The 14,908-nt window shown below is 43.5% G+C and overlaps 1 protein-coding gene across 1 annotated transcript; it reads right to left on the reverse strand.

Moving 5' to 3' along the window:
• Positions 1-810: 810 nt before the first annotated feature.
• On the reverse strand, positions 811-4,081 carry LOC124665985 (chaperone protein dnaJ 72-like). The gene is made up of 3 exons (XM_047203340.1): positions 3,603-4,081; positions 2,844-2,913; positions 811-1,069 (listed from the first exon to the last, which is right to left on the reverse strand). The coding sequence occupies exons 1-3, from the start codon at positions 4,037-4,039 to the stop codon at positions 1,007-1,009; spliced, it is 570 nt and encodes a 189-aa protein (XP_047059296.1). The 5' UTR covers positions 4,040-4,081; the 3' UTR covers positions 811-1,006.
• Positions 4,082-14,908: the final 10,827 nt, after the last annotated feature.

Below are 14,908 nucleotides of genomic sequence, written 5' to 3' on the forward strand. Positions count from 1 at the left end.
CGGCTGAGCTCGTCAGGAGGATCAAGACGGAGTTCCTTCTCTGGAGAACTGCCAAGCTATGCGGAAGCGGAGATCAGGGAGGAATCACGTAGATCGCTAGGTGGGAAGGTTGGGGGTCTATGTCCCCTCCTTCATTTTCCTTTTTTTTTTCTCTCTGTGTGCGCTTGATGGTGTAAACTCTTTCTATCTTAATGAACGAAGACATGCAAGGCTCGCGCGTGTTCTTGAAAAAAAAAAGTGGTGGTGTGTTACAAAACTCGGTTCCGACCTGCATGTCGAAAGCGGTTTTGGATGATTGTAACCAAAACATTGTTTTTTGATTAATACATTACCAGTTTCAAAAAAAAAAAAAAAGTCATAGAGACGGTCATTGATGAAATAGTGATCTTGCGGCCGTAATATGCAATGCATGGCCTTCTCGACATACAAACATAGAGGCCAACTGTTACTATGTCAACGACATGGTACAAGTTTGGACAGCCTGTTGCTGGCACACAAATTTCGCTATGAGTTAAGACCAAACAATCTGATTTGGCTTTAACCCATAGCTGGAAACCATGGCCTCCTGAGGTTCAGGTCCAAACCCAGCCCACCAATATGAAAGGTTAGCCTAGCCTAGCCTATCTTTCTTCCACATCGACATATCATTGTAAGAACAATTATAACCACTCACAGATCAAGGAGACTCCCTGAACAAAACATAACAGTGAAACAAAACAATGTATATCCTGAGTTATATGTCAACTTGATTAGATATATGCAATGAAAGAACCTATTATGCATAGGTGTGCATCATTATCATCCCTTGGAGTTTCTAGGGGGAAATACAAAGCTCCACAGCTATAACTGTCAGGTAACCAGTTTGTGACCAACATATTATTCAGACTGTACACTTTTTTTTTGTGAGGGATTCTGACTGTACGAAATGCATTACACAAGGATCTGAACAACAATATGCACACTTGTTTTTCTATGTATTAAAATTTGATGGAACTTCTCCCTGGTTCTACCCATTCCCCTTTCCCGTTTTCACCTTCTCAATCGACTCCATCGCTTCTTCAAATGATTTCTGCACGGACGAATGGCGATGGACTGGTAAGTAGCAATACCATGCAAAGCTTTAAAAACAATTGGCGGCAAGAATAAGTTCAAGTGGTCATGTCTTCCACATTCCTTACACAACAGATGTTTATATAACAATCCTCTTTGATTTTCACTTGTGTGCTTATTTGGAGCTTGACTTATGTGACCACTCACCCCACCCAGAATAACTGACAACAAATCTTAACTGAGAGGCTCAATGGGTATGATTTATAATACTATATGAGCTTTTATATCATTGTTCTATTTTAGGATATGATTTATAATACTATATGAGCTGGCGTACTGGAGCATCCCAATCATTACTACCAACATGTACCTGAAATACTACTCTACATGTTAAGTCTCTACCCACGAAACTACACACATCACAAAATTCATGGACTGCAAGCAGCTAGGCCTCGTAAGCATATAAAATACTAGCCTTGCCGTATGCAAGAAAAAATGCGGACAAGATCTACAGTAGTACTATGGCGTGGAAATAAGACACATTTTTACAACCTTACAAACATGAGAAGAAAGTGTGTAAGCTCATTACAGCCGCTATTGCTAACTACTAAGCATGTCAATAAGCTCTGCAGTGCATATACTTGCAGAGTATTAAATCTAAACATAATGGAAGTGAAATTCCTAAACAAGAACAATCTTTTTTCACAGGGTTAAGTAGAAATACATACAATTATTTTAACAAAAAATGATGTTCCATTTCTAACCAATAGGAGAAGAAGCTGTGAAAGTCATGAAGTGTCCAAAGAGTAAGGCACCAGAATGGAAGCATTCTAATCTCTATTAGCAGCCTTTACATGATTGTGGTATTTATTCACTGCTAACTAGTAAACTATCAACCAGCAAAAAACAAAATGTATTTCTATTATATTCGAAACTTCTAAATCTGAACTTATCACTGAATTGCAATCTTTGTTGCTTAATGGACCCATTTTAGCTATCATCACAAATAAACAAGGAAAATATATCGCTTTGTTAAATTGCAACGACTAAGTTTGTCAATCAGATCTGCAGTGCATATACTTACAGAATATTAAAGCTAAACATAATGGAACTGAAATTCCTAAACAAGAAGAATCTTTTTTCACAGGGTTAAGTAGAAACACATATAATTATTTTAACAACAATTGATGTTCATTTTCTAACCAATAGGAGAAGAAGCTGCGGAAGTCATGAAGTGTCCAAAGAGTGCATAATTACGACGGAAGGCACCAGAATGGAAGCATTCTAATCTATATTAGCAGCCTTTACAAGATTGTGGTATTTATTCACTGCTAACTAGTTAACTACCAACCGGCGAAAAAAAGATGTATTTCTATTATATTCGGAACTTCTAAATCTGAACTTATCACTGAATTGATCTTTGTTGCTTAATGAATGTATCCATTCTAGCGATCATCACAAATACACAAGGAAAATATATCGCTTTGTTAAATTGCAATGACTAAGTTTGACCGTTTTCAGTCTTGTATCAACTTCCTTTTACAACAATTCCAATCAAGTGCATAACGTTAGTTTCACCCAGCGTTCCCTTTTGTCATCAACAATCAGAACAACTAATCAGCCAAGCAGTGCATAACTTCTGCTTGGTAGAAATATATTCAAAAAAACATGGAGTTGATTAAACTAAAGGAACACATGTGGATATTGGGACAAGAAAACAAAGAAAAGATAATTAACGTTACTTAAGAAAAAGTAGTACAAGAAGTTCACCGGCCAGCTTTATGCTTACTTACCCCAGAGTTATTCAAATTCCACAGTTCTAGAATACTTCCATCAAGAAAAGCTGCTCCAGACAACAAAATACTGCAATACAAAGTTATCATCATCAGTCATCAATACCAACTGCTATCATATTTCAAATACGAAAACTAGGACTATAAAAGATTTACTACATGAACCACAAGGGGATGATGGGAGTTTGCAACAATCAGAACATGTTATCCGACAGCATTTACCAATAATACATAACACTAGAAGTAAATTATGCAAGCAACATTGCTCAAACATTGTCTTAAACTACCAGATCTCTTGGAAGTGCAGTGTAATTGGGCGAACTTTGGCAACCTCTAGGACTCCCTCTTTGCTGAGCAGGGTGAGTTACATTAACAAGTGCAGCAGTGAAAGTGCAGCAACATATACTTCATCAGCGGCTGGTCATGCAGGACGCCTTAGTCGATGCTTTGTGGATCGGCAGTGCCACCATTTGACTTGCAGCAGACTAAAAGTGCATCATATTGTTCAATCTCACCCTTGGATTATTGTGTTTAAATGATTGTGTCATTTACCGGAAGTTACTAGTTCTAGTATTTGATTTCCTCAACCAGGCATTCATAAACTATCATGGGCATAAATCATCCAATGGCGATGGTTCTTCTCTTGAAAAGTTGACAAGCTCTAACTGGATCAGACGCAAGAACCCTTTTACTTTTAGTTGCAAGATGTCATAGCAGCTCAAGGAAGAAAAGTATCGACGCCTAATTTTAGCACTTTACCTGGCGAAACCGAGATTGAGAAGGAATCTTCTTCGCGTCACCGCCTTGAGCAACAAGCCCCAATCGTATCCAACCGAGGCGCCGCCACGCCCCGGAGGTGGCCGGGGCCAAGAACCTCCACTATGCCCGTGGCCGTACCCGTACCCGTAGCCAGACGAAGCGGAGGAGGAGGCCCAGGTGGACGAGGAGGTGCGGCCGTAAGAGGAAGAAGAGCGGATGCGGAGGTCGTACTCCGCCCTCCGGCGGTCGTCAGAGAGGACATGGTAGGCGTCCGAGGCCTGGCGGAAGCGCCGCGCAGCTTCGGTACGGGCGCCGGCGTCGCCGGATTGGGCGTGGCGGTCGGGGTGGTCCCGGAGGGCGCACCGTCGGAAAGCGGCCTTGACCTCGGCCTTGGTGGCGTCGCTCCGCAGCCCGAGCGTCCCGTAGTGGTCGCCCATGGCGCGCGGGGGGAATCGCCGGCAGAATGGATCGAAAAGGACACAAAGAGGAGGAAGAGGGGGACGACGACGACTGCAGCGTGGCCGCTCTTCTCGCCGCGCGTTCTCCTAGTGCTATAAGGTTCACAGGCCCATCGTACCGGCCCAATTATATTCGCTAAAAGTTTTGGAGATTGCTCCATGCCTCCAAAATCTTAAAAAAAGCCGACCTTCGTAAAAGGAAGACAACTTTTTCGTGTGCGCGACTGTACTTCTGTACCTGTACATGCTCGTGTTCGTGTCCGTACTTCTGTACATATACTTGCTCGTGTGCGTGACTATACTTCTATATATGTACTTGCTCGTATGAGTGATTTTATTTTTATACATGTACTTGCTCGTGCGTGATTGTACTTTTATACATGTACTTGCTCGTATGTGTAGTTGTACATCTATACTTATCCTCGCTCATGTGCGCATTCGTACTTATACTCGCTAGTATGTGCAAGCAACACGTGCTTTGTACACACGTGTTAACTAAATTGAACTCATCCTTTGTTGTATTTGTGCTCTATATGTAATTGTAGTCGAGTCCTAACTTAATTGTACTCCAACATCGGTGTATCGGAGTTTTAAATATACCTGGGAAGCCTCCCGTAATGGATGCATGCTAGCTGATCTATGCACATGCATGCGCTTCGTGCGTGGTTGATGGCATGCATGGATGTGTACGTACGATGGTAGCGTAGCTGTGCGTGGTCGCTAGCTCGCACATAAGTATGTTCGGTCGTGTCCGTGCGTATCCCTCGAGGCCCACACATGTCGAGCCAGCGCTCGTTCGCTCGCGTAAAGAGGCTTTCGCGAAGGTCGATATTTACCTAGTGGCACCCTCATACATGTGTTTGGCTCAGGGATTTTCTGTGTGAGCTGGCCCAAGTAAAGATGTGGGACGCGTTTCCTCTCTCCCCAGTTCTAGCCGTTTCGCTCGTTGTGTTCCTTTTCTTTCGTTCTATTCATGATTTTCACGTATATTTGTTACTATATTATATTTCTTCACCTTTTCATTTTTCTCTTTTCTTCTCAATATTTTTGCAGATATTTTTTTCATTGTTTTCCTCTCAATTTTCTCCTCTTTTTTTTGTCTAAACTATTGTTATTTTTTGTCTGAAATGTTTTGTTCGTTTTTTGTCAATTTTTTTTTGTTCGGTAACCTTAATTTGATCTTCACATAACAGAATTATTTTTCCGCGTGATCTATTTTTGTTCCATTAACAATTAGTTTTGTTCCAAACACTCAACAACTTTTTGTTTCATCAATAGTCATGATTTTTCCTCATGTGATTAATTTTGTACCATAAGATCCAATTTTTGTTCCACGAGTGATAAATTTTATTCCAGTTTGTCTAACATTTTGTTCCCTTAGTAGTCATGATTTGTTCATCATGTGATTTAAATTTATTTTGCATGTATATTTTTACGTTCCATTGGGGATAAATTTTGTTCCAAAATTACTATATTTTCGTACTGACAGTAGCTGTGAATTCTTCCAAAACTTTTTAGTAGTTGTTCCAAAATATTAACATGTTGTTCATCTTGATCTTTTTGTTCCTTTTGCGGTCATAAATTGTTCACCACACTTCAAGAATTGTTCCAAAAAAAAAATAGTTGTTCCAAAAATATTAACATATTGTTCCTCTTAATCTTTTTGTTTTTTTGCGGTCATAAATTATTCCACGACAATTCAAGAATTTTTCCAAAAATATTAAGTTTTTTTCCAAAAAAATTAACATGTTGTTCCTCTTGATCTTTCGTTCCCTTTGCTGTCATAAATTGTTCCATTGCAGTCCAAAATTTCTAAGAATTGTTCCAAAGACATTAACATATAGTGTCTCTTGATTTTTATTGTTCCACGCCAATTCAAAAATAGTTCCAGAGACTCTATAAGAGTTGTTCCAAAAACATTAACATATAATTGATTTTGATTTTTTGTTCCCTTCGCGTCCATTAATTTTTCCACGACACTTCAAGAATTGTTTTATGACTATTTAAGAGTTGTTCGGAAAATATTAACATGTTGTTTTTCCTGATTTTTTTGTTCCCTTTGTGGCCATACATTGTTCCACGACACTTCACGAATTGATCCAGGACTCTTTAAGTGTTATTCTAAAGATATTAACATGTTGCTCGTCTTAAATTTTTGTTCCATTCAGGGCCATAATTTGTTCCACGATAATGCAAGGATTGTTCTACGAATCTTTAAGAGTTATTCCAAAAATATTAACATATTTTTTCCAAAAATGTTAAGGGTAAATTTTGTTTCAACCGATACTTGTAATTTGGCCACATCTTGTAAAAAATATCCCACCTTATCAAATAAGTTGTTTCCCAAAGAACTTAAAATTTGTTCCATGGTCCTGAGAAATTCAATTTTTTGTTCCATGGTTCTCGTGCACTAATTTTGTATTCCACTTGCACTCGTAATTTGTTCCGCAAACTGTAATGTTTTATTCCACCATATATGAATTCTTTTTCCGATTGAACTAAACTGTTGTTCCAACTCCTTAATATCTTATTTCGAGTTGATATGTTCCATTTTCTCTAAAGTCAATGTCCAAATTTGGGGGGGGGGCATGTTTTTCTATTATAAGCCTTGTTTCAAGGCCCCTCTAGTACCTTTATTTATTTTGTTACAAGGTTTGTGGCAGGATTCGTAAAAGGTCAACCTTACCAAGACCATAGTTTAAAAACCGGAACGGTGAGGCGACTGGTTCGCTTGTTGGGCTATCAGCTCATCTAGTTTGATGGCATAAAAACAATTATTTATAATTAAATTTTAAGAAAAATTTGGAACAAAATGATTATAAAAGGTATATAGAGTATATTTCAATATGTAAACATAAAACATGGGGAATCCAAATGGCACTGGGTGTTATATGTGGTGCTATTTGTTCCTAGTTGAATGTCGCGAGTTTGATTCCTCTTACGATAAATGTGTTCCCTTTTTTTTTGCTCTTTGGACCATTGCCTCTTAGATAAGAACGGTGAGGCCGCCAGTTCATGTTTTTTCTGGTTGAATAACCGAACCGGTCCATTTTTTAAATTACGCCCGCATGTCGACACGTGTTGTGCGCATGTTCCACAAGAGAAGATTTATTCTCCTTTTTAAACGGTTTTGTTCTATAGTTTCTCAGACTTCTTCTCTTACTTCCAAGTACAGAGTAAGCAAACTTTTAACTACACATTTTGTACTTCCAGGTGCAACACGCACGTACTCATAGGTAAAACGTGCGTGCATCCAAATGCATGTCATTTGTATAGGTGTACACTAACAACCTGAAGTATAAATGCAGGAGTAAAACCTAATTACTCAACAAAGTACAAGTATAGTAGTTTTTGAAGTACGAAAAAAAATAACGAACATATCAATATGGACCTAGTTTAGAAGATCTTAACGTGAGAAACACAATGGTGATTTTTTTCGCAAATCACACGAATGGTTCAAAAGATACTTTGTTTTGAATTTAAAATCTCCAAAAATGCATGCACAATATAACGCCTACCCCGTGTGTGAAGGGAAATCTCACCAAAGTTCTCCAGTTGTGACTTTGGTCATGCCCTTCTCACACCACATGTCAAATATAAGGTATGTCTAATTCTCAATCGACTTGGAATTATTTTACTTCTCGATCAAGTGACATCATCACATGATTTTAGACTGCGTGGACTATTTTCATGACGGAATCAACAATATAGTCTTGTAGACAGTAAAATGCATAACTAGAGAAATTGTGACGCTACCACCTGTCAACTCCCGTACCTACACAATCAAGTTGTTCTACTGTCCATGGTATTCCAAATTTCCAATGGCTGAAAGACCCTGCACCAACGCGCACACAACATATTTCCTACCTATTTCCTTTCTACGTTATGGACGAAAATGTTCCCTTCATCTTTTTATCACTGACCATTTCTTTCTTGAAAGCTCGTTCCTCATTTCCAAAGCTGATACCATGCTCTCTGCACAAGAATTGTAAAACACACCGGGTTCATCATGTTAATAACATCATATGAACACACCAAACTAAAAGCACCCACATCAAGAATAAATCATGCATAATTAAAGCAAGTGCAATGCAAGATGTTAAGAGGGTTCATAAGATACAATGTCAAGTTCTCTATTTTTGTTTTATCTGCTCGCCTGCATGGTGGTGGTGATGGCCTGGCTTTTTTGGCCATGAGCGTGGAGAGGAGCGGGCGACGGCGATCCTGGTGCTGGCAGCGCTTCGGCAAGGACATCTCCCATATCGCGTGGTGAAGACCTGGATCGGGGTCAGTTGGTGGTCCAACATATCGTGCATAGCTCGAAGGTATTTCTAGGTGAAAACTCTTGACCATCTTGGTCTCGACGACGGCGTCGTTTAGCTTGTTACCCTCCCGGGGTCGTCGTCGTGGAGCTCCGGTATGCTCAATCTTGGTACAGTGTCTTCGATGGCAAGCTCAGCTCTTGTTGTTTTCTGTTGTTTATCTTTGATCTGATTTGTAAGAGGATTTTCTCATTACTAGTATCGGTTTGGCCATGTTGATTTCAATAATAACGCGTGGCAAAGGCCTGTTTCGAGGAGGTTTATCTTCTCGAATGCAAATTTCACTTTTATTGGTGCCACGTGATTATCGGTTGCTAGCAAATGACAAGCACTTTCCCAATGAAGCTTTCATGCTAAAAGGTGTCACATTAACTATGCAACTGAAACATGAAAGGAAAAATTGGTTATTATTTTGCTAAACGTCTTCCAAAGCAACTGCGTATATTCTATATATGTTTGTACAAATTTTGATAATATATCATAAGAGCAAATTATACTGAAGTTGTATCAATGAAATTTAAAGGTGGCTTATATTTTAGGACAGAGGGGTTATATGACAAATAGGGGGTTTGGGTTGAGTGAAATATACCGGGAAAATGCGTACTAGCGCGCAATCCGAATCCTCTCATGCATCTTCCATTTGTTCCTGGAAAGTAAACATAACACACGTAGATTAAATGGCTACACTACTAATCCCGCTAAGATGCAAGCACTTGCAGCGCGAGAATAAATCACCATTATCTAGTGAGCTGGACTCAACAGGTTTGTCAGAGTGTTGCCGGTCAAAATGACTAATTTGTTGCGAGATGGAATTCTCACTGTTCCATGAGCGTAGCTAACTTTTCAGTATGTCGATAACCACCTGCTTAGAAGCATTTGAATTGATATCTTTTTAACTGTGGCTAGAATTAACAATCACACAATTAAGGTTGCCATATTCCTGAAGTGCTATGCCTTCTGACAATTACTAACTAACAAACTATGTTCCTTATATTCCCTAAAAAAAAAACTATGTTCCTTATTTTCTCATTCTGTTTCATATTACACAGCGCATGTTAGGTTTGGTCATTCAAACTTCACGAAGTTTTATCATGTATATAGAAAAGGTATCAATATCTGTAATATTAAATGAATATTATTAGAAACATCAATTAATATATTTTATACTGTATACATTTGGTAATGTAAACATTGATATTTCTTCTGTCAACTTAATCAAATCTTACTTTCAACAGACTTAATATGCAGAGTAATATGAAACCAAAGTGGTAGTTTTAGTCAGCTCTACTTTTTTGGTTAATTACTTGAGCTGCCTCCCCATTCATAACCATCAACCAGGTTAACAAGCTCAATTGCTTGAGTGAGTTTGACATGACACGGGCTAACATGGACCAAATAATTCAAAAATGACTCCTGAATTGAAAGTTGCTGAAATGCAGGGGAACACTCGCAGACATTGAGCTGCGAAAGTAACATGGTGCTCCAAATGCCAAATATTAGAAGGAGGTGTGGTTTCACCTCTTGGTTGTCTGGGGTGCTTCTTGGAGGGGGTAAGTTCTCCTTTACTTTTCTTTCATCTGTAATCTGCTTTGTAAAAGAGTTTTCTTGTCACTTTGTATTAGTTTGGCCGTGTGGCTCTGTATCTATAAAGTGGGACAAAATCCTGTTTCCAGAAAAACAATCTACTTACCGGCTTCTCGTCATCGTCAGAAGTACAGAACACCCAGAGCCTGCAGTATAAATAATCATAAGGATGAGCCGTGCATCTCAAGTTCTCAACTGTTAATTATACTTCAAATTTTAAATCATGGATTTGCAGAATCATCAAGTGCACAAGATAAAACATCCAAGGGATCGAACAAGTTTTGAGTGCCAGCTTATAGATTACAAAAAGAGCATGGCGAGTAAGCCTCCTCCTCCTCCTTCCGACTCATCATCTGGTGGGGGTTTCCGGGTCCAAGAACCGCTATCATGTCCGCTCCAATTCGCGTGAGCGCTTGCGGTGTGTTTGATTGGGTTCTCTAAGCAGACCTGCCAAAGAATTGGTTGTCCATTAAGATTTGGTCATTGTCTGATTTGTACCCAAAATATGACTGTCAGTGCTTGTCTATCTCTCCCATCCACAGATTCTTGCCAAATAATCGGCTAAACATGGGCAACAAATTCACCAACCAAATAATTCTTCGAAGACGACGACGAGGAGGAACCGCTGTGCCTGTAGCCACTCGAGGACGACGACGAGGAGGAGCCTGAGGTACCACCGCCGTGACGGTTCTTCTCGTGGTTACTCGAAGACGAGGAGGAGGAAGCTGAGGAACCGCCTTGCCAATAGCTACTCGAAGACGAGGAGGAGGAGCGTCGGAGCTGGCGGTCGTACTCGGCGCGGCGGCAGTCGTCGGAGAGGAGATCGTATGCGTCTTTGGCCTCGCGGAAGCGGCGCGCAGCTTCCGCGCAGGCGGTGGCGTCAGTTTGGGGCTGGTGGTCCGGGTGGTACCGTTGGGCGAGGCGCAAGTAGGCGTTCTTGATGTCGGTCTTGCTGGCGTTGCGTGCCAGCCCTAGCGCCCTGTAGAGGCCGCCCATCGCCGCTGCAGCAGCGATAGGAACGAACACGCACGGCGAGCTGTCGGCCTTTTCTTGCTTCCCACGACCAGGGATTCCACACATGTAGCCCTTGTGAGGATAGTTTGGTTTAAATAGGTTTCCTAAGTTTTGTTAGTTTGCAAGTTGTAGTTGCACGGATTGTCTAAAGTAATAATACTCCGTACCGTAGTCCAACTTTTTTCTTTGAGAATTTCTCTGCATTCATATCACGGAAAGATACAAAGTTGTTGACCCTTACAAGCATAGGAAAACGTAAACACAAAGGACCAAGAACACCTAGAACACCCTAAGACCACCATAACCCATGAAGATCTCCGGAGCCCTGTGTCATCATCTCATAAACTTGAGAGAAGACCCCTGCAGCAGAAAGAACTACAACCAAGCGCAAGCAGATCATCATCTTCGACCACAGTGCAATTGCCACCACGCTGCTTCCTCCTTCCTTGACACCAGCGCCGAGAAGGCATGGACACCAATCCAACACGCCTGCAGCAGCCGTCGCCATCTTTGGCTTTGAGTACCGCGAAAAGTGTCCCTTCCGTAAGGAAGGGAACTCGAGTCAACCGACCGGTCCAGGCACCGCGGCCGGGCCATCCGCCGGGCAAACCAGGAACTCCCTCCAAGGCATCGCACCGAGGAAGAAGAAGAAGAACAGCAGCAAATCATACCGACAAGGAGGAAGAAGGGTCTTTCTCCCGACCATCTGGCCGATTTTGGCGTCGCCACGTCGGGCCGCCTCCTCCCCTCGCCACCAAGGCCGGCAGGAAGAAGCTGCAAAACGTGACAGCCGCAAGCCACCAGAAGAACACAAACCCTAAAAAGGAAGGCAGTGGTGCCATCTCCTTCTTCTCCCTCGCCACCACGGCCGGCCGAGGAGAAGGCAATAGCATCAGCACACCTCCGACTCCAGAGCACACTCCGCAAACTCCACGGCAGGGTCGAAATTCGACCATGCCCGGGGAATCCACCCTCCCCCGATCCGCAGATCTGAGAGGAAACCAGGCCAGCAACTCGCCGGCGCCGCCACTAGTGGCCTTGCCGAGATGGGGATCGAGCTCCAGCATCCTTATTTCGACGCGACGTCGCCTCCACCATCTCGACGCCGTCCCAGAACACCACGCGAAGACTAGGCCGGGCGCTTCCCGGCGCAGCAGAGGAAGACCCCCCGCCGCCGCCATGCCACCAGGGCTTTGCCCGGCGGCGCCACCGGCGGCGGCGGCAGGAGGAGGGGGTGGGGTGGGGGCTAGGGTTGGGGTCGTACGGAGGAGGTTCCGTGTATTTTCTGTTCGATTGTCAATTGTACCGTAGTCCAGCTGAGTTTCTTAGTTGGATGGTACTACTAGGGACGTATTTCGCTAGTCGTTTTGTAATGTAACCCATCGGATGTCAGCTCGATACAAATCTGATTCCCCTGCATATATCTGGTGTAAGAGCATCTCTACCAGCGCGTCCCAAATAGTCGCCGGCAGAGACGCCTGCACTGCTGTATTGGGACGCCGGCACTGGATCCGCTATTTGGAGGTATTGTTTCCACACCGGCACCCCCAAACCGGCGTCCTGATAGATGATTCGAAATAAAATCTCAAATAAAAGCATAGAAATTCAAATAAAGAGGAGGAACTTTCCACGAACTAATAATACATAATTCGGAACATGGTTCCCACAAACAAAGACATATTTCGGAACATGGTTTACACAAACTAATACATAGTTTGGAACATGGTTTCCACAAACTAATACATAGTTTGAACCATGGTTGACACAAATTAAAACATTGGAAAATGAGAAAAACTAACTAGTGTTGGCATCGTAGGTTTCATGTGTTCACTGCCAAGAAAGAACACTTTCAGGCACTCCCAGTCACCCAAACTGGAAAATCCAGCTGGTGATGATAGCCCTGTTGGTCCTTTCGAGGAAGAACACCCAAAAATATGCGTGCCTATTTTCGCAGCGAAGAAACAACACTCAATCGTCCTCCTCATCGGTGTCGCCGTGGTAGTGCCGGCGGCAGCGCGTCTCGTCGAACACCTTGACGCACATATCCCCCTCGCCAAGGTAGGAGAATGTGAGAACGCAGCCGGCTTCGAGGTCGTGGTAGCGCGCGAACTTCTCCCAGCCGGTGTGGAGGTACATCTTGCCGCGTCCGTCGAAGAGCACGTCCACCGGCCACCGGCAGCAGTCGCAGGCAGCCTCCCGCAGATGCAGCGAGGCCGGCTCATTGCCGGCGACGAAGTCGGAGAACTTGTCCGGCAACCTCTGGATGCTTAGTGGGTCGCCCTTGAGGAAGATGACGAAATCGAACAACACTTCCTTCTCCTCCTGCTCCTGCAGGTCTGACGGCGAAGACGACGGCGTCGCAGGCGACGATGAGCGTGCAGCTCTGCCACGGCCACGACCACAGCCGCGACCTCGGCCTCGGCCTCTGCCTCTACCAGCCATGGCGTCGTCTCTTGAGATGATGGTGGCTAGGGTTGGGGAGAGAGGCACTAGAGTTTGTATGGGAGGGACGATGCGAGAGCGTCCTTTTTATAGGCCGGAGGGAGGCGGGGGAGCGGTGGCGCTCATTAACACCGGCACGGAGAGCTAGGCGCGACGAGACGGTTCGCTGCGCGTATGCGGAAACTGCACCACCGCTGCGCGCCAATAACTTCCGTCGCGAGGTAGGCGAAGGTTAGGTTAAAATTTAATGTGCCGCTGACGAGTCGGCCCCGCCACTCCCCGCTGGCATCGACTTTTGGGATGTGTGGCTGACAGGCGGCTCCTACGCCCAAAATTTTCCGACTCGCGAGGTGCCGGCACACACGATTCACGCCCTTCGCCAAGGGGCCGGCACGGGGTTGCCGGTGCTTCTATTGGGCTCGAAAAAGCGCCAACGCTATTTGGGCGCACCGTTGTGAGCCCATTTTCGCTCCCGACCCCCAAAACGCTATCGGGCCGCTATGGGGGCGCCGGTGGAGATGCTCTAAGAGCATATCCAGTCGCGTACTCAAACCGCGTCCGGTTAAAGCGTCGGATCGGTTGTTTGGGGACGCCGCACCTTGGTGCAGCGTTTGGAGGTGTTCCTCTCCAGCCGCTTTGGGCCGCTATGGGGGGCGCCGGTGGAGATGCTCTAAGAGCATATCCAGTCACGTACTCAAACCGCGTCCGGTTAAAGCGTCGGATCGGTTGTTTGGGGACGCCGCACCTTGGTGCAGCGTTAGGAGGTGTTCCTCTCCAGCCGCGTTCCCCAAACCCGACCTCCAACTAATTTATTTTTATTTTAAATTAACGTCTTATTTATAATTTGGGAGATGCTTTCTCGCTTTTACATGAAAAACATTGAAGACATACAGAAACCTTGGAAAACACTAAGATAGGGCATTACAAGACACTAATTAGTCAAAAATATAGTTAGACAAGAATGGGAAAACATGACAGCCCAGTCTTTTAACACGAAATATAGTTAGTCAGAAATTACAAGACTATATCTCTCATGCCAAGTGTCACAAGGTTTCAGAGAATGGCAGAAGATATGGGAAATGCACTCTGGCTCATAGGAGCATTTGCTCCTTTAGCTAACATTCCCTGATCTTTTGAGACTGAAAATATGTTTTCCCCAGCGGAATCTAGTTAGTCATGACTTACAAGAGATTGTATCTCTCATGGCATGTGTCACAGGGTTTTAGAGAATGGCAAGAGTAACACCTTGAGCATTGATCTCTCACACTTTGCACAGGCATGTGAAACTAGACTACTACATACTCTTCCTCTTCCAACGGCTCATCGCACATCTTCTCTTTTGACTTTGCTGCTTCCTTCTCTATCGACTCCTTCCTTGATGATTTCTGCAAGTAAAAAAACACATGCCGGGTTCATGCATTGAATTTAATTTCAGTATCGTGCCAAATAGCAAACACTAACATAACACATCAGCAATTGCGCGATA

Source organism: Lolium rigidum, chromosome 6 (assembly GCF_022539505.1).
Source record: "Lolium rigidum isolate FL_2022 chromosome 6, APGP_CSIRO_Lrig_0.1, whole genome shotgun sequence".
NCBI lineage: Eukaryota > Viridiplantae > Streptophyta > Magnoliopsida > Poales > Poaceae > Lolium > Lolium rigidum.

What these genes read in the sequence shown, in the direction of transcription:
- LOC124665985 (XM_047203340.1), bottom strand. Translation starts at nt 4,039, where the DNA reads ATGGGCGACCACTACGGGACGCTCGGGCTGCGGAGCGACGCCACCAAG. An exon ending in CTCAATCTCGGTTTCGCCAG is followed by an intron (nt 2,914 to 3,602) that starts GTAAAGTGCTAA and finishes TTTGTATTGCAG; the next exon opens with TATTTTGTTGTCTGGAGCAG. An exon ending in GGAATTTGAATAACTCTGGG is followed by an intron (nt 1,070 to 2,843) that starts GTAAGTAAGCAT and finishes TCGTCCGTGCAG; the next exon opens with AAATCATTTGAAGAAGCGAT.